At 41.0% G+C, this 25,049-nt stretch overlaps 2 protein-coding genes across 5 annotated transcripts in view; both read right to left on the bottom strand.

The window, feature by feature from the left end:
- Window positions 1–524: 524 nt before the first annotated feature.
- LOC110518115 (uncharacterized) overlaps window positions 525–25,049 on the bottom strand; it is a 167,712-nt gene continuing 143,187 nt past the window's right edge. Inside the window, exons 1-4 of one of the 3 annotated variants that reach the window (XM_090194839.1) lie at window positions 19,876–20,365; window positions 19,325–19,422; window positions 19,020–19,167; window positions 525–3,033 (exon numbers count right to left, since the gene is read on the bottom strand). In XM_090194839.1, coding sequence (XP_090050965.1) covers window positions 2,015–3,033; window positions 19,020–19,167; window positions 19,325–19,422; window positions 19,876–20,092 — 1,482 coding nt within the window. In that variant the 5' untranslated portion in view covers window positions 20,093–20,365 and the 3' untranslated portion in view covers window positions 525–2,014. Of the gene's footprint in view, window positions 3,034–10,487; window positions 12,383–19,019; window positions 19,168–19,324; window positions 19,423–19,875; window positions 20,366–25,049 lie in introns of those variants that run through there. The other 2 variants (XM_090194837.1, XM_090194834.1) reach the window with 2 other exon arrangements.
- On the bottom strand, window positions 5,356–6,771 carry LOC149978666 (uncharacterized). 2 transcript variants are annotated; one of them, XM_090194953.1, is made up of 4 exons: window positions 6,546–6,771; window positions 6,201–6,425; window positions 5,787–5,884; window positions 5,356–5,634 (listed from the first exon to the last, which is right to left on the bottom strand). In XM_090194953.1, exons 1-4 carry the CDS (start codon window positions 6,664–6,666, stop codon window positions 5,434–5,436), a joined length of 645 nt encoding a protein of 214 aa, XP_090051079.1. In that variant the 5' UTR covers window positions 6,667–6,771; the 3' UTR covers window positions 5,356–5,433. The 2 variants fall into 2 exon arrangements, with proteins under 2 accessions (XP_090051079.1, XP_090051078.1); XM_090194952.1 differs by having other exon boundaries at window positions 6,201–6,771.

Here is a 25,049-nt window from a genome sequence, read left to right as displayed (position 1 = left end):
ATAAATGGTGACATTTTGTTACTTCGTTTGACAATTTGTTTGTCTTTTTGTGTCAGTAAAAATGTTTAAGCGAGAAATGGCAGTGGAAACTCTTTGATGCGCAAATATTTATATAACAACCATCACATCTTAGTTAACTTGGAGTCACTTGATGATATCTTGTGTGGTCCTCCCACTACGACTTGGGAAACCATGTAGTTTATTAGGCTACAGATGAAATAAGTTATGAACTTCACAGGGTGGTGAAACTACATGTGATGAGCTTGATGCTCCATTCCAATACACTTTGAGGGTCTTATTCTGGTGACATGATGACCGATGCTTGGTTGCCATTTGACAAATAAAATAATTGCTCTCACCCATGATAATCTCATCAATCGGGTAACAACGTTTATTGAACCAGTGGGAGGTTTGTAAATGCCCCCAGGAAAGTCGAAAGAGGAACTCTTCATTGAGACAATGATAAACAGCAATCTGTGGGAGAGTTGTGGATATTATAAAATAAGGAACTGCTGGAGTCCAAGTCAAACCAAGATTCTTTATTTCTGAGCTCAGAGAGAATAACAGAGTTACACAGCGCAGTGTAGACAGTCTGAATTCCTGAAGCATTGGGTGATGAGCACATATCTTTATAGTTTCCTATTCCTGGGCGGGACTTTATTCATACAAGGACACAGGTGTAAATTGGTTTGCAACACATAATGATAGTCCCAAGAACACGAGATTATAATAGGACAGTTTCACAAGGTTAGTCACATACTCAGTTATGTGGACACACAAACAACTAACATTTTCCATTACAGAGTCTGAACATTTTAATTTCATTAAATCATCAGTGGGCCAACAATGCAAATGTCAACAATGGAACTAATGCATCACATCCAAATATCACTTGATTATCTGTAGTGCTGGAGGAATGACACACCCAGATAAACACAGTCAGAGTTTAAAAAAGGACCATTTTTGGAATCTGATCTACTCTATATTCAAACTGACATTCTCCATATTCAATTCATGTTTTCTAATAGAAACAAACAACTATATGTTTAAGTATACTTTGTACAATTCACTTTCATCTGGTAAAAACAAGTAAACACATTCTTAGTCAACAATATAAGACAACAGGAGCACTGTGTATGTTCTCTGATTCATTTTAAGTCAATGTGATGTGAAATATCAATATTACAAGTAATTCTTCTCTTTTGTGTGGATTCTCTTATGACGTTGAAGTGACTGTGATGAGTAATATGTTTTCCCACAGTCTGAGTATTTTGTAAGCCTTCTCATGTATTCTTTCAGGCTTCCTAAATGGGCAAACACTTTGCACACTGGGAGCAGTGGTAAAGCTTCTCCCCTGTGTGCAGTCTCATGTGTTTTAATTTTTAAAATGTTTAATTTTACCTCCCTTTTTCTCCCCAATATCGTGGTATCTAATTGTTAGTAGCTACAATCTTGTCTCATCGCTACAACTCCCGTACGGGCTCGGGAGAGACGAAGGTCAAAGTCATGCGTCCTCCGATACACAACCCAACCAAATCGCAGTGATAAGCAGTGTTAAGGCTTCTCCCCTGTGTGTATTTTCCCCTGTTGGTTCAGGTGTCCTTTCTGGTTAAAACTCTTTCCAGGACCTCAAGTCTTTTCTATTTTTACCAATGACCATACAGTTTTTAAATTCCTCATCAATCCATGGAGCCTTAACAGTTCTAACAGTCAGTTTCTTAACAGGTACATGTTTATCAATAATTGGAAGAAACAATTTAATATGGTAAAAACAGGTAAACACATTGTCAGTGTACAATATAAGACAACGGGAGCACTGTGTGTGTTCTCTGATGAATTTTAAGTCAATGTGATGTGAAATAACAATATACACGCTAAGAGAAGTCATTTCTCTCTCCTGTGTGGATTCTCTAAAGATGTTTAAGTGACTGTTATGAGTAATATGTTTTCTCACAGTCTGGCCTTTTGTAAGCATTCTCCTCTGTGTGCAGTCTCATGTGTTCTTTCAGGCTTCCTAAATGGGCAAAAGCTTTGCACCCTGGGAGGAGTGGAAAGGCTTCTCCCCTGTGTGTATTCTCTCGTGTCGTTTCAGCCCCCCTGACCGGTTGAAACACTTTCCACACTGGGAGCAGTGGTAAGGCTTCTCACCTGTGTGTATTTTCTCATGATGTTTCAGGTTCCCTAAATTGTTAAAACTCTTTCCACACTGGGAGCAGTGATAAGGCTTCTCTCCTGTGTGTATTCTCTCATGTCTTTTCAGCTCCTTTGACCGGATGAAACACTTTCCACACTGGGAGCAGTGGTAAGGCCTCTCCCCTGTGTGTATTCTCTCATGTTGTTTTAGGTTCCCTAAATTGTTAAAACTCTTTCCACACTGGGAGCAATGGCAAGGCTTCTCCCCTGTGTGTATTCTCTCATGTTGTTTCAGGGTCCCTAAATTGTTAAAACTCTTTCCACACTGGGAGCAGTGGTAAGGCTTCTCCCCTGTGTGTATTCTCTCATGGACTTTCAGGTTTGAGTTCTCATTAAAACACTTTCCACACTGGGAGCAGTGGTAAGGCTTCTCCCCTGTGTGTATTCTCTCATGTCGTTTCAGCTTCCCTAAACCGATAAAACTCTTTCCACACTGGGAGCAGTGATAAGGCTTCTTCCCTGTGTGTATTCTCTCATGCCGTTTCAGTTTCCCTAAATTGTTAAAACTATTTCCACACCGGGAGCAGTGATAAGGCTTCTCCCCTGTGTGTATTCTCTCGTGCAGTTTCAGATGCCCTGGCCGGTTGAAACACTTTCCACACTGGGAGCAGTGGTAAGGCTTCTCCCCTGTGTGTATTCTCTCATGAGCTTTCAGGTGTGCTTTCTGGTTAAAACTCTTTCCACACTGGGAGCAGTGGTAAGTCTTCTCCCCTGTGTGTATTTTCTCATGTTGTTTCACGTCCCATAACCGGTTACAACCCTTTCCACAGTGGGAGCACTGGTGTCGTCTTGCTGGTTTGGACGTCCCTGGCTCTGGTTCCTCTGAGTCTGGTCTTTCTCCTGCCAAAGACAAGTGTTTAAAAAAAATAGGGACCTGAATGAAACCACATGATGAAACAACCTTGCTACGAGAGTAAATCCTAATCAGATCTCTCAATAACCTGAGGCCAGTTTTAACAATCTTAGTGTGATTTTAAAACAAATGTAGAGCTTCCTGGTAATTACTGCTATGTTTACATTACTTATTTTATTCATCCTGTTTTACAAGTCAGAACACAAAAAACAGACAATTCTATGACACTCAAGACACAGACGTTGCTGGATTCCTATCAAGCAGGTGGTTCTAAATACAGTATATCACAAAAGTGAGTACACCCCTCACATTTTTGTAAATATTTGAGTATATCTTTTCATGTGACAACACTGAAGAAATGACACTTTGCAACAATGTAAATTAGTGAGTGTACAGCTTGTTTAACAGTGTAAATTTGCTGTCCCCTCAAAATAACTTAACACACATTAATGTCTAAACTGCTGGCAACAAAAGTGAGAATGTCCAAATTGGGCCCAAAGTGTCAATATTTTGTGTGGCCACCCACCATCATTTTCTGCATCACTGCCTTAACCCTCTTGGGCATGGAGTTCACCAGAGCTTCACAGGTTGCCACTGGAGTCCTCTTCCACTCCTCCATGACGACATCACGGAGCTGGTGGATGTTAGAGACCTTGCACTCCTCCACCTTCCATTTGAGGATGCCCCACAGATGCTCAATAGGGTTTAGGTCTAGAGACATGTTTGGCCAGTCCATCACCTTTACCCTCAGCTTCTTTAGCAAGGCAGTGGTCGTCTTGGAGGTGTGTTTGGGGTCGTTATCATGTTGTATGTATGTCACAGTACATGTTGGCATTCATGCTTCCCTCAATGAACTGTAGCTCCCCAGTACCGGCAGCACTCATGCAGCACCAGACCATGACACTCCCACCACCACGCTTGACTGTAGGCAAGAAACACTTGTCTTTGTACTCCTCACCTGGTTGCCGCCACACACGCTTGACACCATCTGAACCAAATAAGTTTCTTGGTCTTATCAGACCAGAGGACATGGTTCAGTAATCCATGTCCTTAGTCTGCTTGTCTTCAGCAAACTGTTTGCGGGCTTTCTTGTGCATCATCTTTAGAAGAGGCTTCCTTCTGGCACGACAGCCATGCAGACCAATTTGATGCAGTGTACGGCGTATGGTCGGAGCACTGACAGGCTGACCCACCACCCCTTCAACCTCTGCAGCAATGCTGGCAGCACTCATATGTCTATTTCCCAAACACAACCTCTGGATATGACGCTGAGCACGTGCACTCAACTTCTTTGGTCGACCATGGCGAGGCCTGTTCTGAGTGGAACCTGTCCAGTAAAACCGCCGTATGGTCTTGGCCACCGTGCTGCTGCTCAGTTTCAGGGTCTTGGCAATCTTCTTATAGCCCAGGCCATCTTTATGTAGAGCAACAATTATTTATCTCAGATCCTCAGAGAGACCTCTGCCATGAGGTGCCATGTTGAACTTCCAGTGACCAGTCAGTATGAGGGAGTGTGAGAGCGATGACACCAAATTTAACACACCTGCTCCCCATTCACACCTGAGCCCTTGTAACACTAACGAGTCACATGACACCGGGGAGGGAAAATGGCTAATTGGGCCCATTTTGGACATTTTCACTTAGGGGTGTACTCACTTTTGTTGCCAGTGGTTTAGACATTAATGGCTGTGTGTGGAGTTATTTTGAGGGGACAGCAAATGTACACTGTTATACAAGCTGTACACTCACTACTTTACATTGTAGAAAAGTGTCATTTCTTCAGTGTTGTCACATGAAAAGATATACCTAAATATTTACAAAAATGTGAGGGGTGTACTCACTTTTGTGATATACTGTATATAACTTTCATAGCTGCTTTAAACCCCATTTCTGCAGCATTAGTAAAGATATGATCAAACCATGTTGATGATTTCATTCCTCTACTGTTTGTAACTACCCTGGTAGGTTGATTGATAACCTGAACAAGGTTGCCGGCACTGGTTACAGTTCGAAGCTTTTGCTTGAGTAGGCAGCCTGATCCCAGCTTTCCTCCAGTATTAGTTAATTAATGACCAAAGTCCTGAGTTTAGTTTGCCTGTTTTACAGTCTTGTAAAGAGAGGGGTGTTGACTGGGACAGGCAATGTAACATCCATAATGTTTTAAGGAAAAGTTTTTGTAAAACAAGCACCTTGATCATTGAAACCTTCTCTCCAAAGCTAACTTTCATCAAGGTTTTATATGGTCAATTGGTTTCTCTCTTTTCATTGGCAGAATCCTTTTTCAGTGTTATGATATTCATAACATCCACTCTATCTTCCTGTCAACTAACACAACTCTGCTGGTTGTCCTGGTAACAGATACCGGTGGGCAGATCTATTGTATTTGTTCAAACTAAACTACAGCACTTACTTTGATGAGTCAAATCTGATCCTTTCTTCTCTTCTCCTCCTCTCACAGTTCCACTCAGCCCCATTTTTTTCCTGCAGTCCACCAGCAGCACAGACAACCTCTTCATACCCAGCAGTAACGTGCTACCGGGAGAGGCACGACACAGGGACTCCGGGAGGGCGGAAGGGCTAGCATTGTCCTAGTAACCATAAAGAGGGGTCACAGACACATGTCATTATGTGCTTTACAGAAACCCAGCCCAGACCCAGATAGAGCAAGCTGTATGCTAGACCAGACCAAGCTGTATGCTAGACCAGACCAAGCTGTATGCTAGACCAGACCAAGCTGTACCATCTGGTGTTCTGATCTGGAGAGACTCTTCTCTGCCTCGTCAGCATCAGGATGTTGTTGAGGCTCCCCAGAGGATCCACCATAGTCATGTCTCTCTCCTGTGTGAACGAGAACATCAAAATGAGTAGTAAACTCCCTTTGATATTTTAAGTAGAACATATGCTTCAATATTGAATTTTAAAAGCCTGTTATACTAGATGAGGGGAACTTTAATATAGACAACATGGAGAATTCAATACATCTAATTGAAAAGTCCCTAAAATATATGAACCAATGGCAGATTGACCCTTTAACAATTCCTACAGTACTGAACAACATATTCAAGTGTAGAACTTCAGTAGAATGCCCCTTAAAAACCACACATTAGTTCAACAACGGCATAGTTTGTGCCCCTGTTTTTAAGACAGTACTCACTGATGGTAATCGGATATTCTGTCTCCTCCTCTTTCACTCCCAAAACGTCTTCCTCCTTCACCTTTATTGAGACAGCATCCTCTTCCTCTCTAAAAGGTTCATTCTCTTCTATCACTATAACAGCCTCCTCTTCCTCCTTTTTCATTCTGAAATGTTCTTTCACTATAACAGCATCTTCTTCCTTCACTATAACAGTCTCCTCTTCCTCCTTTTTCATTCTAAAAGGTTCTTTCACTATAACAGCATCTTCTTCTTTCACTATAACAGTCTCCTCTTCCTCCTTTTTCATTCGGAAATGTTCTTCCACTATAACAGCATCCTCTTCCTCCTTTTTCATTCTAAAAGGTTCTTTCTCTTCTTTCACTGTAACCTCATCCTCTTCTTCAATGTTCATTGCCAGAGCTTCTTTCTGCAAACAGCAGACCTCCTCTTCTATAGCAGGGGATGAGTACTTTAATGAAATCATGGTAAGGGATGTTAGCTAGCTAGTTAGCATTAGCGACTAGCCTAGTGCTAGGCTCAGCATCAATCTTTAACAAGTTTGCAAATTAGGTTACAGTTAACCAGTTAATACGTCAACAGAACTGTGTTTAAAACACTGAGATTAGATAATGTACATTAAGATGGTCTAAATCGTCAATCTTTCACTTTTATGTTTGCTAGCAAGCTACCGAGGTGGTTGAAAGAGTAGCCGCGTTGTTGTTCCTGAAGAAGCGTCCGTCCAGTCCATTATACGTCACGAAAGAAGCATCACCTGAAAGACGCTCATCGCCATCTGCTGACTGGAGTGGGTAACGCAGTTTGGAAAAAATACACTACACTACACTTTTGTATTGGAAAGAACGTACCGTAATTTCTAATATCTAAAAAGGATTAAACTTTTTTACATGTTTTATCATTTTTATTTTTATGAAAATCACTGAGGAGGGTCCTCCCCTTCCTCCTCTGAGGAGCCTCCCCTTTCTCCTCTGAGGAAGCTCCCCTTCCTCCTCTCAGGAGCGTCCCCTTCCTCCTCTGAGGAGCGTCCCCTGCACCCAAAGGACATCCAGCCAACTTGTGTGGGAAGCATTGGAGTCAACATGGGCCAGCATCCCTGTGGAAAGCTTTCGACACCTTGTAGAGTCCATGCCCCGACGAATTGAGGCTAATCTGAGGGAGAAAGAGGAGGGTCCAACTTCATATTAGGAAGGTGTTCGAAATGTTTGGTATAATCAGTGGATATATCTGCCATTTAGCAGACACTTTTATCTAAAGGGATTTGCAGTCATGTTTGCAAACAATTAACATATGGATGGTCCCAGGAATCAAACCCACTACCCTGGTTTAACAAGCACTATACTCCACCAACTGAGCTACAGGACCACAAGGAATGATCAAGGAATGACGCAGATAAACACACACAGCCTGAGTTTCAAAGATATAATTAAATCAAAGACCTTAACATTGAAACTGACATACTTCATATTAGACGTAGACCGATTAATTAGAGCCGATTTCAAGTTTGTATAAAAAATGTATACAAATTTATTTATTTTTTACACCTTTATTTAATCTTTATTTAACTAGGCAAGTCAGTTAAGAACACATTCTTATTTTCAATGACGGCCTAGGAACGGTGGGTTAACTGCCGTGTCCAGGGGTAGAACGCTAGAATTTCACCTTGTCAGCTTGGGGGAATCAAACTTGCAACCTTACAGTTAACTCGTCCAGCGCTCTAACCACCTGCCTCATTACACTCCACGAGGATCCTGCCTGTTACACGAATGTAGAAGTTGCTAGCTAGCATTAGACTTCTTATAAAAACAATCAATCAATCATAATCACTAGTTATAACTACACATGGGTGATGATATTACTAGTTTATCTAGCATGTCCTGTCGATGCGGTGCGTATCGTTGCTCCAATGTGTACCTAACCATAAACACCAATGCCTTTCTTAAAATCAATACACAGAAGTATATATTTTTAAACCTGCATATTTAGCTAGAAGCAATCCAGGTTAGCAGGCAATATTAACCAGGTGAAATTGTGTCACTTCTCTTGCGTTCATTGCACGCAGAGTCAGGGTAGATGCAACAGTTTGGGCCGCCTGGCTCATTGAGAACTAATTTGCCAGGACTTTACGTAATTATGACATAACATTGAAGGTTGTGCAATGTAACAAGTATATTTAGACTTAGGGTTGCCACCCTTTAGATAAAATACCGAACGGTTCCGTATTTCACTGAAATAATAAACATTTTGTTTTCAAAATGACAGTTTCCGTATTCGACCATATTAATGACCAAAGGCTAGCTAGTTAGCGGGCGCACGCTAATAGCGTTTCAAACTGCACTCTCTCTGAGACTTGGAGTAGTTATTCCCCTTGCTCTGCAAGGGCCTGCGGCTTTTGTGGAGTAATGGGTAACGCTGCTTCGAGTGTGGCTGTTGTCGATGTGTTCCTGGTTCGAGCCCAGGTAGGGGCGAGGAGAGGGACGGAAGCTATACTGTTACACAGGCAATACTAGAGTGCCTATAAGAACATCCAATAGTCAAAGGTATATGAAATACAAATGGTATAGAGAGAAATAGTTCTATAAATACTATATTAACTCCACCCGAAAACCTCTTAACCTGGGAATGTTGAAGTCTCATGTTAAAAGGAACCACCAGCTTTCATATGTTCTCATTTTCTGAGCAAGGAACTCAAACGTTAGCTTTTTTACATGGCACATATTGCCATTTATTTACTTCTCCGACACTTTGTTTTTGCATTATTTAAACCAAATTGAACATGTTTCATAATTTATTTGAGGCTAAATTGATTTTTATTGATGTATTATATTAAGTTAAATAAGTGTTCATTCAGTATTGTTGTAATTGTCATTATTAGAAAAACAAATAAAAAAATTGTCCAATTAATCTAATAATCGGTATCAGCGTTGAAAAATCATAATCGGTCGAACTCTACTCTCTCTCTCTACTCTACTATTTAAACCAGTACAGAGTCAATGTGGAGACTATATACAGGAGGTACCAGTACAGAGTTAATGTGGAGGCTATATACAGGACATACCAGTACAGAGTCAATGTGGAGACTACATACAGGAGGTACCAGTACAGAGTCAATGTGAAGGCTATATACAGGGGGTACCAGTACAGAGTCAATGTGGAGGCTATATACAGGGGGTACCAGTACAGAGTCAATGTGGAGGCTATATACAGGGGGTACCAGTACAGAGTCAATGTGGAGGCTATATACAGGAGATACCAGTAGAGTCAATGTGGAGGCTATATATAGGAGATACCAGTAGAGTCAATGTGGAGGCTATATATAGGAGGTACCAGTACAGGGTCAATGTGAAGGCTATATATAGGAGATACCAGTAGAGAGTCAATGTGGAGGCTATATACAGGGGGTACCAGTACAGGGTCAATGTGAAGGCTATATATAGGAGATACCAGTACAGTGTCAATGTGGAGGCTATGCTTTGTTGTTGTCAGTGATCAGGCCTGATGACACTGTTGTGTCATCAGCGAACTTAATGATGGTGTGGGAGTCGTGTCTGGCCATGCAGTCATGAGTGAACAGGGAGTACAGGAGGGGGCTGAGCATGCACCCCTGAGGGGCCCCCTGTGATTAGGATCAGCGTGGCAGATGTGTTGTTACTTACTCCTACCACCTGGGGGTGGCCCGTCAGGAAGTCCAGGATCCAGTTACCAGGTTCCTAAGCGTAGAGATGTGCTTTGAGGGCACTATGGTGTTGAAAGCGGAGCTGTAGTCAATGAATAGCATTCTCACCTTTGTTATTTTTTTTATCTAGGTAAGTCAGAACAAATTCTTATTTACAATGACAGCCTATGAAAGTGGGTTAACTTGTCACGAATCCAACACCTGCTGCTTATTCAAACCAGCCCACTGGGCTCAGACGTCAGTTCAACATCTAGTTTCTATTTACATTTCTATGATTCGTCAACTAATGTGAATTTAACATGAAATCAACACAAAATGTCACCAGTCATTGGATATTGGTTGCAAGTTGGGTGAAACACAAAATGTTACCTGTCATTGGATTTAGGTCGCAAGTTGGGTGAAACACAAAATGATACCAGTCATTGGATTTAGGTTGCAAGTTGGGTGAAACACAAAATGTTACCTGTGGAAACAATGTTTATTCAATCAGTGGGAGGCTTGTAAATTCCCCCAGGAAAGTGGAACAAGGAACTCTTCTTTGAGACAATGATAAACAGCAATCTGTGGGAGAGTTGTGGTGGATATTATAAAATAAGGATCTGCTGGAGTCCAAGTCAAACCAAGATTCTTTATTTCTGAGCTCAGAGAGAATAACAGAGTTACACAGCACAGTGTAGACAGTCTGAATTCCTGAAGCATTGGGTGATTAGCACATATCTTTATAGTTTCCTGTTCCTGGGCGGGACTTTATTCATACAAGGACACAGGTGCAAATTGGTTTGCAACACAGAATGATACTCCCAAGAACAGGAGCTTATAATAGGACAGTTTCACAAGGTTAGTCACATACTCAGTTATGTGGACACACAAACAATTAACATTTTCCATTACAGAGTCTGAACATTTTCATTTCATTAAATCAGCAGTGGGCCAACAATGCAAATGTCAACAATGGAACTAATGCATCACATCCAAATATCACTGTATTATCTGTAGTGCTGGAGGAATGACACACCCAGATAAACACAAAGAGTTTAAAAAAGGACAGTTTAAAAGAAGGAACCTGATCTTCTTTATATTCAAACTGACAGACTCCATATTCACTTCATGTCTTCTAATAGAAACAAACAAATATATGTTTGAGTATACCCTGTACCATTTAATTTCATATGGTAAAGACAGGTAAACATATTGTCAGTCAACAATATAAGACAACGGGAGCACTGTGTATGTTCTCTGATGAATTTGAAGTCAATGTGATGTGAAATATCAATATACACGCTAAGAGAAGTAATTTCTCTATTCTCTAATGACGTTTAAGTGACTTATGAGTAATATGTTTTCCCACAGTCTGAGCTTTTCTAAGCCTTCTCCGCTGTGTGCAGTCTAATGTGTTCTTTCAGGCTTCCTAAATGGGCAAAAGCTTTGCAACCTGGGCGGAGTGGTAAGGCTTCTACCCTGTGTGTATTCTCATGCTTTTTCAGGTTTCCTCTCTGGTTGAAACACTTTCCACATTGGGAGCAGTGGTAAGGCTTCTCTCCCGTGTGTATTCTCTCATGTCGTTTCAGATCCCCTGAATGGATGAAACACTTTCCACATTGGGAGCAGTGGTAAGGCTTCTCTCCTGTGTGTATTCTCGCATGTTCTTTCAGCTCCCCCGACCGGTTGAAACACTTTCCACATTGGGAGCAGTGGTAAGGCTTCTCTCCTGTGTGTATTCTCTCATGATGTTTCAGCTCCCCCGACTGGTTGAAACACTTTCCACATTGGGAGCAGTGGTAAGGCTTCTCTCCTGTGTGTATTCTCTCATGAGCTTTCAGGTTTGCTTTCCGGTTGAAACTCTTTCCACACTGGGAGCAGTGGTAAGGCTTCTCTCCTGTGTGTATTCTCTCATGAGCTTCCAGGTTTACTCTCTGGTTGAAACACTTTCCACATTGGGAGCAGTGGTAAGGCTTCTCTCCTGTGTGTATTCTCTCATGTTGTTTCAGCTCCCTCGACTGGTTGAAACACTTTCCACATTGGGAGCAGTGGTAAGGCTTCTCTCCTGTGTGTATTCTCTCGTGTTGTTTCAGCGCCCACGACTGGTTGAAACACCTTCCACATTGGGAGCAGTGGTAAGGCTTCTCTCCTGTGTGTATTCTCTCATGAGCTTTCAGGTTTGCTTTCTGGTTGAAACTCTTTCCACATTGGGAGCAGTGGTAAGGCTTCTCTCCTGTGTGTATTCTCTCATGAGCTTTCAGGTTTGCTTTCTGGTTGAAACTCTTTCCACATTGGGAGCAGTGGTAAGGCTTCTCTCCTGTGTGTATTCTCTCATGTTGTTTCAGCTCCCCCGAACAGACGAAACACTTTCCACATTGGGAACAGTGGTAAGGCTTCTCCCCTGTGTGCATTTTCTCATGTTGTTTCAGGTCCCATAACCGGTTACAATTTTTTCCACAGTGGGAGCAGTGGTGTCGTCTTGCTAGTTTGGACGTCCCTGGCTCTGGTTCCTCTGAGTCTGGTCTTTCTCCTGCCAAAGACAGTGTTATTTTTAAATAGAGACCCGAATGAAACCACATGATAAAACAACCTTGCTACGAGGGTAAATCCTAAATCAGATCTCTCAATAACCCGAGGCCAGTTTTAACAATCTTAGTGTGATTTTAAAACAAATGTAGAGCTTCCTGGTAATTACTGCTATGTTTACATTACTTATTTTATTCATCCTGTTTTACAAGTCAGAACACAAAAACCTGGACACTTCTAGGACACTGAAGACACAGACGTCGCTGGATTCCAATTGAACAGGTGGTTCTAAATATATAACTTTCATAGCTATATGATACAGAATGTGACCTACACACTTCCTTAATCATAAAATAACTAAAGAAGTCATTTTGTGTGGAAGTCCAAAACTTGTTTTTACGTCGCAGATACAAAGCACATCAGTAACATCTCCCCGTTGTTGAAAGGGTTCGACACATTGCTGTTTAAATGGACCAATTTCTTATTTAGACATTCACAGATTTTCAACATTTTGATTATCGCTGATGTCATATTTTGGGTAAATGTTCCTAAAACTGATATTAACAACAAAAAACAAAAATATAAACGCAACATGTAAAGTGTTGGATGTTTCATGAGCATCACTGTTAGTCAACATTTATTCTTTGCCAAGATAATCCATCCACCTGACAGGTGTGGCATATCAAGAAGCTGATTGAACAACTTGGTTATTACACAGGTGCACCTTGTGGTGGGGATAATTAAAGAGAACCCGAAAATTTGCAGTTTGTTCACACAACAATGCCACAGGTCTCTGAGGGAGCGGGCAATTGGCATGCTGATTGCAGGAATGTCCACTGGAGCTGTTAGGAAATTTTATGTACAGTACCAGTCAAAAGGTTGGACTCACCTACTCATTCAAGGGTTTTTCTTTATTTTGACTATTTTCTACATTGTAGAATAATAAAGACATCAAAATTATTAAAAAACACATGGAATCATGTAGTAACCACAAGTGTTAAAATAAAATATATATTTTATTCTTCAAAAGTTGCCACCCTTGCTTTCTCTCAACCAGCTTCACATGGAATCCTTTTCCAACAGTCTTGTAGGCGTTCCCACATATGCTGAGAACTTGTAGGCCGCTTTCCCTTCACCTCTGCGATCCAACTCATCCCAAACCATCTTGATACAATACATTAGATTCAAAGGTACCGAAAAGTACAGTAAAAATTACTTCCATCTCTGGAAATGTGGGGGATTGTGTCGGGGGATTGTGTAGGCCAGGTCATCTGATACAGCACTCCATCACTCTCCTACTTGGTCAAATAGCTCTTACACAGCCAGGAGGTGTGTTGGGTCATTGTCCTGTTGAAAAACAAATGACAGTGGGACTAAGCCCAAACCAGATGGGATGGCATATAGCTGTAGAATGCTGTGGAAGCCATGCTGGTTAAGAGTGACTTCTGTTAATCTACTCCTCGTCTCACAAAGACATGACGCTCGGATCCAAAAATCTCACATTTGGACTCATCAGACCCAAGGACAGATATCCACCGGTCTAATGTCCATTGTTCGTGTTTCTTGGCCCAAGCAAGTCTCTTCTTCTTATTGGTGTCCTTTAGTAGTGGTTTCCTTGCAGCAATTCGAACATGAAGGCCTGATTCACGCAGTCTCCTCTGAACCGATGATGTTGAGATGTGTCTGTTACTTGAACTTTGTGAAGCATTTATTTGGGCTGCAATTTCTAAGGCTGGTAAACTCTAATGAACTTATGCATCAGAAGTAACTCTGGATCTTCCATTATTGTGGTGGTCCTTAAAGTAATGATGGACTGTTGCTTCTCTTTGCTTATTTGAGCTGTTCTTGACATAATATGGACTTCGTCTTTTACCCAATAGGGCTATCTTCTGTATACCCCCCTACCTTGTCACAACACAACTGATTGGCTCAAATACATTCAAACCTGTTATGGCACATTAACTCTTGAAACTAGGGGGCACTATTTTAATTTATGGAAAAATAACGTTCTCAAAGTAAACGGGCTATTTCTCAGGACCAGGTACAAGAATATGCATATAATTGACAGCTTAGGATAGAAAACACAAACGTTTCCAACACTGTAAAAATATTGTCTGTGAATATAACAGAACTGATATTGGAGGCGAAAGCCTGAAAAATATCCAATCAGGAAGTGACTCTCATTTTGAAACCTATGCGTTCCTATGCATCCCTATTGACCATTGAAAGGGATATCAACCAGATTCCTTTTTCTATAGCTTCCCTAATGTGTCTACAGTCACTAGACATAGTTTCAGGTTTTTATTTTGAAAAATGAGCGTGAACGACAACATTGTGTCAGTGGTCAGGTGGTGGCTCTCAGATTGATTTGTGCGTAATAGACAAAGGCGGCCATTGTGCCTCTCGCTCCTCGTGAAAAGCCAATTGTCCTGGTTGATATATTATCAAATAGATATTTGAAAAACACCTTGAGGATTGATTATAAAAAAGGTTTGCCATGTTTCTGTCGGTATTATGGATCTAATTTGGAGTTTTTTTCTCAACAAAACGTGAAGAATAAACAGAGGTATTTTGGCTATAAAAAATCATCTTTATGGAACAAAATTAACATTTGCTGTCTCACTGGGAGTCTCGTGGGTGAAAACATCCGAAGCTCATCAAAGGTAAACGATTGAATTTGATTGCTTTTCTGATTTTCGTGACCAAGCTCCCTGCTGCTAGCTGGACATTATACTATGCTAGGCTATCGATAAACTTACACAAATGCTTGTCTTGCTTTGGCTGTAAAGCATAATTTCAAAATCTGAGATGACAGGGTGATTAACAAAAGGCTAAGCTGTGTTTCACTATATTTCACTTGTGATTTCATGAATATGAATATTTTCTAGTAAGATTTTTTGTCCGTTGCGTTATGCTAATTAGTGTAGTTGATGACAATTCTCCCGGATCCGGGAGGAGTAGTACCAAAAGGTTAAAACACATTAAAACCTGCTAGCGGAACGTTGACAACATCCTGTGAAATTGCAGAGTCCAAAGTATTTTTTAATTTATTAGAAATATTTAACTTTCATGCATTCACAAGTGCAAAGCTTAACTTCTTGTTAATCTAGCCACCGTGTCAGATTTCAAAAAGGCTTTACGGCAAAAGCGAACCATGCGATTATCTGAGGACAGCACCCCATCAAACAAACACATGACAATCATATTTCAACCCGCCAGGCACGACACAAACCTCAGAAATAATGATATAATTTGTGCCTTACCTTTGAAGAGCTTCTTCTGTTGGCACTCCAATATGTCCCATAAACATCACAAATGGTCCTTTTGTTCGATTAATTCCGTTGTTATATCTCCAAAATGTCCATTTATTTGGCGCGTTTGATTTTAAAAAAAACACTGGTTTCAACTCGCCCAGCATGACTACAAAATATCTAATACGATACCTGTAAATGCTGTCCAAACATTTGAAACAACTTTCCTAATCCAACTTTAGGTATTTTAAAACGTAAATAATCGAGAAAATTTAAGATGGGATAAACTGTGTTCAATACCGGATAAAAACAACGTGAAGCGCGTGACCTGGAGCGCGCATCAAAACATTAGAGAGCACTAGGCTGGACCCTCGTTCTGAATAGCCGAACTTCTTCATTTCTCTAAAGAAAAACATCAACCAATTTCTAAAGACTGTTGACATCTAGTGGAAGCAATAGGAACTGCAACCAAGTGCCACACAAAACCATTTGAAAACAGAGTCACCTCAACAACAAAAAATTCCTCCTGGATGGTTTGTCCTCGGGGTTTCACCTGCCAAATAAGTTATGATATACACACAGACATTATTTTAACAGTTTTAGAAACTTTAGAGTGTTTTCTATCCAAACCTACCAATTATATGCATATCCTAGCTTCTGGGCAGGTAGCAGGTAGTTAACTTTGGGAACGCTTTTCATCCAGACGTTAAAATACTGCCCCCTATCCCAAACAGGTTATAAGGAAAGAAATTCCACAACTCAACTTCTAAAAAAGGCACACATGTTAATTGAAATGAATTCCCGGTGACTACCTCATGATGCTACAGTCCTCCTTTAAGACTCCATAATGCTTCATCATTAGATGCTACAGTCCTCTAAGTCTCCACCATGTTTAGAATGTGTCTGGAAGCATCACTATCTATTCTACTCTCATCCTTTCGGATTTAATAATATTTAATAATAATAATAACAATGTTATAATAGGTAATAACTAACTTTAATAACTAGGGTTAATACCTGCCTGGCGCACCAACAAAATCTTCATATTTACCCCCCACCGCTACAGAATTAGCGTAGTAGGCCATGTAATTTAAGGTAATCAGAAATATTTAGGACTAACTTATTCCTTGCCACCCATTCTGAAACTAACTGCAGCTCTATGTTAAATGTTGCAGTCATTTCAGTCGCTGTAGTAGCTGACGTGTACAGTGTTGAGTCATCCGCATACATAGACACACTGGCTTTACTTAAAATGTCACTGGCATGTTGTTGGTAAAGATTGAAAAAAGAAGGTGCCAAACAGCTGCCCTGGGGAATTCCTGATTCTACCTTGATTTTGTTGTACAGGCTTCCATTAAAGAACACTGTGTTCTGTTAGACAGGTGTTGGGGAATAATCAGAATTGGTTGGTAACATAGGTAAGATGTTTTATATTCATCATATGTTTGTAAGTTACTTCTCATCAGAATGTTATTTTTGTATAATACTGTGGCGGGGTTGCAGTATCTGTTCTATGTCAAGACTAAGTTGTTTGGGCCGGAGAGAGGGGAGAGGTCAAGCGTGTATCTCTTGGCTCCACAATGTCTGTGTGCCAGTCAGTGTGTCTCTGTGATCTTGTCAAGATAGGATGGATTTGATATATGCCTGGAGGATTGGTTTATGGTTCTGAGTTTGAGAAAATAACATGTTTTAGGAGACAAAGCTGAACGATGAATTATGCCGATAATGCTGTGTTATCCTATGCTGTCTCACTAGGGAACACACTTTCTAGTGGGCTTAAATTGAAGATAATGCGAATAGAACTGGCAATATCGGCCGCTATTATCCTCAATCATTTTCCATCCACGTTGTCAGACACCATGCCATTGTTGATTTTTTGACCCAAAATTAAATTGAAGGTGTTCCAAAGCTTGTTTCATAGTGTAGTTTCTTCTTTTTATTCAGTTTAGTCACATGATTTCTCAATTTGCAATAGGTTTGCCAATCAGTTATTCAGCCAGACCTATATGCCATCTCTTTTGCCTCCCTCTTCATCATACCATTTTTAAATTCCTCATCAATCCACGTGGATTTAACAGTTTTTAGTCATTTTCTTAATGGGTGCTTGCTTATTAGTAACTGGGATAAGCAATTTCATAAACGTGTCAAGGGCAGCGTCTGGTTGCTCGTCATTACACACCACGGACCAACAAATATTGTTTTCATTGTTGGAATCGGCCAAACTTTGAACATGGAGACATTAAAGAAGTGATAGGAAGTGAAAGAGACTGGCTGTTATGTCAGAAGTTAATGGTTCTCTGAAGAAAGACAGGTGGCTTTGGAATGTGTTGGGTGGACGAGAGGAGAGCAAAGTGTGAAACAGGGGAGGCAGACGAACATCTGTGGATTAGATGAAGGAGAGGTTGAGGTCAGGACAGATTCTCATCAGGGAGATAAAGGTCTGGTATCCTGTTACCCTCTTAACTCTCTTCCTGTGGAACCATAAGATGTAAGGATTGGAGAGAAGGAGGAGTGTCTTAAGTGGGATATATATCTGGATGGAACAAATGTTGGGTTGTCTGAATTACAGATGTACAGAACCTTTGGGAATAATTAAACTTGGTTAAAGCTTCTCTAGTGTCCGTGAGTTAATTACTGTGAAAATAAACAACCTAATAACATCAACAACATAGGAATCACCACAAACAATTGTATGACCTCTTATATAGAACATTAGGCCCAGCCTTTTGGAACTTTGCTTGTCCTAGATATGACTACTATATTGTGATCACAACAGCCGATGAATTTGGATACTGCTTTCAAACACATTTCTGCAGCAATAGTAAAGATATGATCAAAATATGTTGATTCAATTTCTGTACTGTTTGTAACTACCCTGGTAGGTTGATTGATAACCTGAACCAGGTTGCAGCCACTGGTTACAGTTCGAAGCTTTCTCTTGAGTAGGCAGCCTGATCACAGCTTTCCTCCAGTATTAGTTTATTAATTAACAGTGTCTTGAGTTTAGTTTGCCTGTTCTACAGTCTAGTAAAGATAGGGGGGTTGAGTGGGACAGGCAATGTAACATCCATAATGTTTTGAGAAAAAGTTTTTGTAAAACAAGCACCTTACATTGGATCATCTTGAAACTTTCTCTCCAAAGCTGACTTTAATCAAGGTTTTATATGGTCTATTGGTTCCTCTCTAAAGCTGACTTTCATCAAGGTTTTATATGGTCTACTGATTTCTCTCTTTTCATTGGCAGAATCCTTTTTCAGTGTTATGATATTCATAACATCCATATCCACCAGTCTATCTTCCTGTCAACTAACAGAACTCTGCTGGTTGTCGTGGTAACAGATACCAATGAATATATCTATTTATTTGTTCAAACTAAACTACAGCACTTACTTTGAGTCAAATCTGATCCTTTCCTCTCTTCTCCTCCTCCCACAGTTCCACTCAGCCCCATTGTTTTCCTGCAGTCCACCAGCAGCAAGGTGCTAACAGGAGAGGCATGACACGGGGACTCCGAGAGGGTGGAAGGGCTAGCGTTGTCCTGGTAACCATAAAGAGGGGACACAGACGCACATCATTATGGATGCTCATGTCACTGTTGTCATGAAGTGCTCTACAGAAACCCAGCCCAGACCCCAATAGAGAAAGCTGTATGCTAGACCAGACCAAGCTGTATGCTAGACCAGACCAAGCTGTACCATCTGGTGTTCTGATCTGGAGAGACTCTTCTCTTCCTCGTCAGCATCAGGATGTTGTTGAGGCTCCCCAGAGGATCCACGATAGTCATGTGTCTCTCCTGTGTGAATGAGAACATCAAACAGATGGTAAACTTATGACCATCTATTGCAATCATAGAGTCTTACAAGAGGCATGCATATGTCTAAAATGGCCACTTTCATCATGATTTCCTAAAATATTGTTTGTGATGCAAATGTAAAAGGGTCGTTCCACAAAAAGGGTGGCTTTTGCATCCCTTTGTTATTTTAAGTAGAAAATATGCACCAATATAGAATTTTAACAACCTGTTATATTAGATGAGGGGAACTTAAATATAGGCCACATGGAAAATTCAATACATCTAATTGAAAAGTCCCTAAAATATATGAACCAATGGCAGATTGACCGTTTAACAATTTATATAGTACTGAACAACATATTCAAGTGTAGAACTTCAGTAGAATGCCACTTTAAAACCACACATTAGTTCAACAACGGCATAGTTTGTGTCCCTGTTAAAGACAGTACTCACTGGTGTTAATCTGATATTCTGTCTCTTCCTCTTTCACTCCCAAAACGTCTTCCTCCTTCACCTTTATTGAGAAAGCATCATCTTCCTCTCTAAACGGTTCTTTCTCTTCTTTCACTATAACAGCCTCCTCTTCCTCCTTTTTTATTCTGAAAGATTCTTTCTCCATACAGCAGACTCCCTCTTCATTAGTAAGGGAGGAGTAGTTTAGTGAGCTCATGGTCAGGGATGTTAGCTAGCTAGCTAGCATTAGCGTCTAGCCTAGTGCTAGGCTCAGTATCAATCTTTAACACGTTTGCAAATTGAACCAGTTGATACGTTAACCGAAAATCGTTTAAAACACTGAGATTAGATAATGTACATTAGCATGGTCTAAAACGTTAATCTTTCAGTTTTATGTTGGCTAGCAAGCTACCGACGTGGTTGAAAGAGTTGGCGCCTTGTTGTTCCTGAAGAAGCGTCCGTCCAGTCCATTATACGTCACGAAAGAAGCATCACCTGAAAGACGCTCGTCGCCATCTGCTGGCTGGAGTGGGTAACGCAGTTTGGAAACAATAGTTACTACACTTTTTTGTATTGGAAAGAACGTCATAATTATTTAACAATAAGCTGATATATTTTCTCTTTCGTCATACAACTACTACTTTCCTGTACACAGACGTAGAAGCGTAATATGAATATGTAGATTATGAATAAATACTTCTATGAATAGGTAGTGTGTTAATACACATTTTCTCTGTTCATTTTTCACAATCGTTTTTGTCTAGATGTGACCATACTCTTCCCTTAAAGCCACGCTCTATAAGATACAAATCATCCTGTAAACAACAGAACAAATGCATCACATGCAAATAGCACTTGATTATCTGTAGTGCTTTACACTGGGTAGACAAAACATTAAGAACAGCTGCTCCTTCCATGACTTAGAAAGACTAGGTGAATCCAGGCTAAAGCTATGATCCTTTACTGATGTCACTAGTTAAATCCACTTCAATCCGTGTAGATGAAGGGGGGAGACAGGTTAAACAAGGATTTTTAAGCCTTGAGACATGAGACATGGATTGTGCATGTGTGCCATTTGGAGAGTTAATGGGGAAGACAAAATATTTAAGTTACTTTGCACGGGGTATGGTAGTAGGTGAAAGGCGCACCGGTTTGTGTCAAGAACCGCAACGCTGCTGGGTTTTTCAGCTCAACAGTTTCCCATGTGTACCAAGAGTGGTCCACCACCCAAACAGTGGAGGTTAGTGCCGTTTAAGATGAGGCAGGACGATTTGTTTTTTCATGAGCATGGCCTTAATTCTATTACAGCATATTGGACGACTGTCATTCATATTTCACTCACCCTGTTCAATGTAACAGCAATAGGTTTAGGCTACTACATGATACTCTAAGTGTCCCTATACCCATCATGAGGTAGCAACCTAGCTTATGAATGAAAGTTTAGAATGTAGGTTCACACAGGTCGAGAGAACATTTTGCGATGACAGACAGTGACACATAGACAGACAGTGACACATTCAATACTGCCTTGCACACTCTCGCCTGCATCTAGCTGAAATAGAGATATCACTGGACAAATTCAGGTATGTTTATCCCCGTTTTGTTCCATTTAAACGTTTGTCAACAGAATCGGTGGAATGAATACACCCCTGATCATGCATAAACACAGTTCACTTTCATTACAGACACGTTGTATTCCTTCTTGCATCTATGTGCTCTCCTCTTATCACCTTCTCCCTTTGTTTCTGTACTTCAATGCACAACACATCAGCTGTATGTCACCAGGAGAAAAAACCTTTCCAAGCCAAACCATTTCATAACTGCTACACACAGCTTACATTGTTGTCACCATATTAGCTAAAGTAACATCATAGTCAACAGAGCTAATAGAACTAACTCGTTAGTAAACCTGCTACAATCATGCAGTAACGTCACAGTGTACAGTCAGTAAGCAGTTTAACACTTACCTTGGCGGGTCCTAGTGGCAATAAATTAGTAAAACCAAAAGCTTGCCTTGACTTGGAAAAGTTACAGTGTTGTGTTGGATAGTCATAGCCAGCTAGCTAACATAGCATGCCTCTGTTTGAGCCAAGTGTTTGAGTAGACTAAACTAGATAGCTACATTTGCTAGCTAAGTAAGTGAAACTGAAAGTGGAAAATAAATGACGAAATATCTCTCTCTCGCTTCTCCTTCATTTTGGAATAAAATAATTTGTTCAAAACTGTTCAACTATTGTATTTTTCTCTCTTTTAGTCAACTACTCACCACATGTTATGCACTGCAGTGCTAGCTAGCTGTAGCTTATGCTTTCAGTACTAGATACATTCTTTGATCCTTTCATTGGTTGGACATCATGTCAGTTCATGCTGCAAGAGCTCTGATAGGTTGGAGGACGTCCTCCGGAAGTTGTCATAATTACTGTGTAAGTCTATGGAAGGGCTTGAGAACCATGAGCCTCCTAGGTTTTGTATTGAAGTCAATGTACCCAGAGGAGGATGGAGGATGCAAAATAGTATGTTTTAATAAATTATTTGGTGACGTGATTATATTTAGTATAGTTTTATCTAAAAAGGACCACTTTTAAATATTTTACAATTTTTATTTTTCTGAAAATAACTGAGGACGATGGTTCTCCCCTTCCTCCTCTGAGGAGACCCCACTGCACCCAAAAGACACCCAGCCAATTTGACACATTTGTGGGAAGCATTGGAGTCAAAATGGGCCAGCATCCCTGTGGAATGCTTTCGACACCTTGTAGAGTCCATGCCCCGACGAATTGAGGCTGTTCTGAGGGGAAAAGGGGAGGGTCCAACTCCATATTAGGAAGGTGTTCCAGATGTTTGGTATAATCAGTGGATACATCTGCAATTTAGCAGACACTTTTATCCAAAGGGATTTGCAGTCATGTGTACAAACACTTAACATATGGATGGTCCCAGGAATCAAACCCACTACCCTGGTTTAACAAGCACTATACTCCACCAACTGAGCAACAGGACCACAAGGAATGATCAAGGAATGACGCAGATAAACACACACAGCCTGAGTTTCAGAAATATAATTGTATCAAAGACCGTAACATTGAAACTGACATACTTCATATTTAGTTACAATCAAATATTATTTGTCACATGCGCTGAATACAACAGGTGTAGATCGTAACGTGAAATGCTTACTGACAAGCCCTTAACCAACAACGTAGATAAGAAAAATAAGGGTTAAGAAAATATTCCCAAAATAAAACGTTTTAAAAAGTAGCTCAGTACCGAGGGGTAGCTAAGGCCTGAGGTACCCCTCGGTCCTGAGCTTCCTCAGTAATGAGGCAGCCCTCAGTCCAGGTGGGCCCTTTGTTAGGGTTACTAGGCCAAGGTCGGCGTCGAGGGTCGCCACTCAAATGACGCTAAGAAAGCGGACTAAGACTATGGTAGAGTGGCGTCCACGTCCCGCCACAGTGGACAGACGCCCACCCAGACCCTCTCCTATGGGTTTAGGTGTGCGGCCGGGAGTCCGCACCTTTGGGGGGGGGTACTGTCACGCCCTGTCCTTAGTTATCTTTGTTTTCTTTATTATTTTGGTTAGGCCAGGGTGTGACATGGGTGATTTATGTGTTTCGTCTTGTCTAGGGGTTTATTAGATTTATGGGGTTGTGTTCATGTTAGGTGTCTAGGTAAGTCTATGGTTGCCTAGATTGGTTCTCAATCAGAGGATATATATAGAGGAGGTACCACTACAGTGTCAATGTGGAGGCTATATACAGGAGGTACCAGTACAGAGTCAATATACAGGAGGTACCAGTACAGAGTCAATATACAGGAGGTACCAGTACAGAGTCAATATACAGGAGGTACCAGTACAGAGTCAATATACAGGAGGTACCAGTACAGAGTCAATATACAGGAGGTACCAGTACAGAGTCAATATACAGGAGGTACCAGTACAGAGTCAATATACAGGGGGTACCAGTACAGAGTCAATGTGGAGGCTATATACAGGGGGTACCAGTACAGAGTCAATGTGGAGGCTATATACAGGAGGTACCAGTACAGAGTCAATGTACAGGGGGTACCAGTACAGAGTCAATATACAGGAGGTACCAGTACAGAGTCAATATACAGGGGGTACCAGTACAGAGTCAATGTGGAGGCTATATACAGGGGGTACCAGTACAGAGTCAATGTGGAGGCTATATACAGGAGGTACCAGTACAGAGTCAATGTACAGGGGGTACCAGTACAGAGTCAATATACAGGAGGTACCAGTACAGAGTCAATGTGGAGGCTATATACAGGAGTTACCAGTACAGAGTCAATGTGGAGGCTATATACAGGAGGTACCAGTACAGAGTCAATGTGGAGGCTATATACAGGAGGTACCAGTACAGAGTCAATGTGGAGGCTATATACAGGAGTTACCAGTACAGAGTCAATGTGGAGGCTATATACAGGAGGTACCAGTACAGAGTCAATGTGGAGGCTATATACAGGAGGTACCAGTACAGAGTCAATGTGGAGGCTATATACAGGAGGTACCAGTACAGAGGTAATATACAGGAGGTACCAGTACAGAGTCAATATACAGGAGGTACCAGTACAGAGTCAATATACAGGGGGTACCAGTACAGAGTCAATGTGGAGGCTATATACAGGGGGTACCAGTACAGAGTCAATATACAGGAGGTACCAGTACAGAGTCAATATACAGGAGGTACCAGTACAGAGTCAATGTGGAGGCTGTATACAGGGGGTACCAGTACAGAGTCAATGTGGAGGCTATATACAGGAGGTACCAGTACAGAGTCAATGTGGAGGCTATATACAGGAGGTACCAGTACAGAGTCATGCTGGAGGAAACAGGTACAAAAATATCTATATCCATAGTAAAAATGAGTCCTATATCAACATAACCTGAAAGGCCGCTCAGCAAGGAAGAAGCCACTGAAGAAGGGCCTTGGTTAGGGATGTATTCTTGTTTTGAATCCCAGCCACCGTAGGAGGCCTTTTGCCTTTTGGTTGGCCACCGTTGTAAATAAGAATTTGTTCTTAACTGACTTGCCAAGTTAAATAAAGGTTCAATAATAAATAAATTAAATAAAAATAAAGTACAGAGAGATAATTGATGAAAACCTGCTCCAGAGCACTCAGGACCTCAGACTGGGGCAAAGGTTCACCTTCCA

This window comes from Oncorhynchus mykiss, chromosome 13 (assembly GCF_057628025.1).
Source record: "Oncorhynchus mykiss isolate SJ-2025 chromosome 13, ASM5762802v1, whole genome shotgun sequence".
NCBI classification, from domain to species: domain Eukaryota; kingdom Metazoa; phylum Chordata; class Actinopteri; order Salmoniformes; family Salmonidae; genus Oncorhynchus; species Oncorhynchus mykiss.
This window is presented reverse-complemented; position numbering and strand designations above follow the sequence as displayed.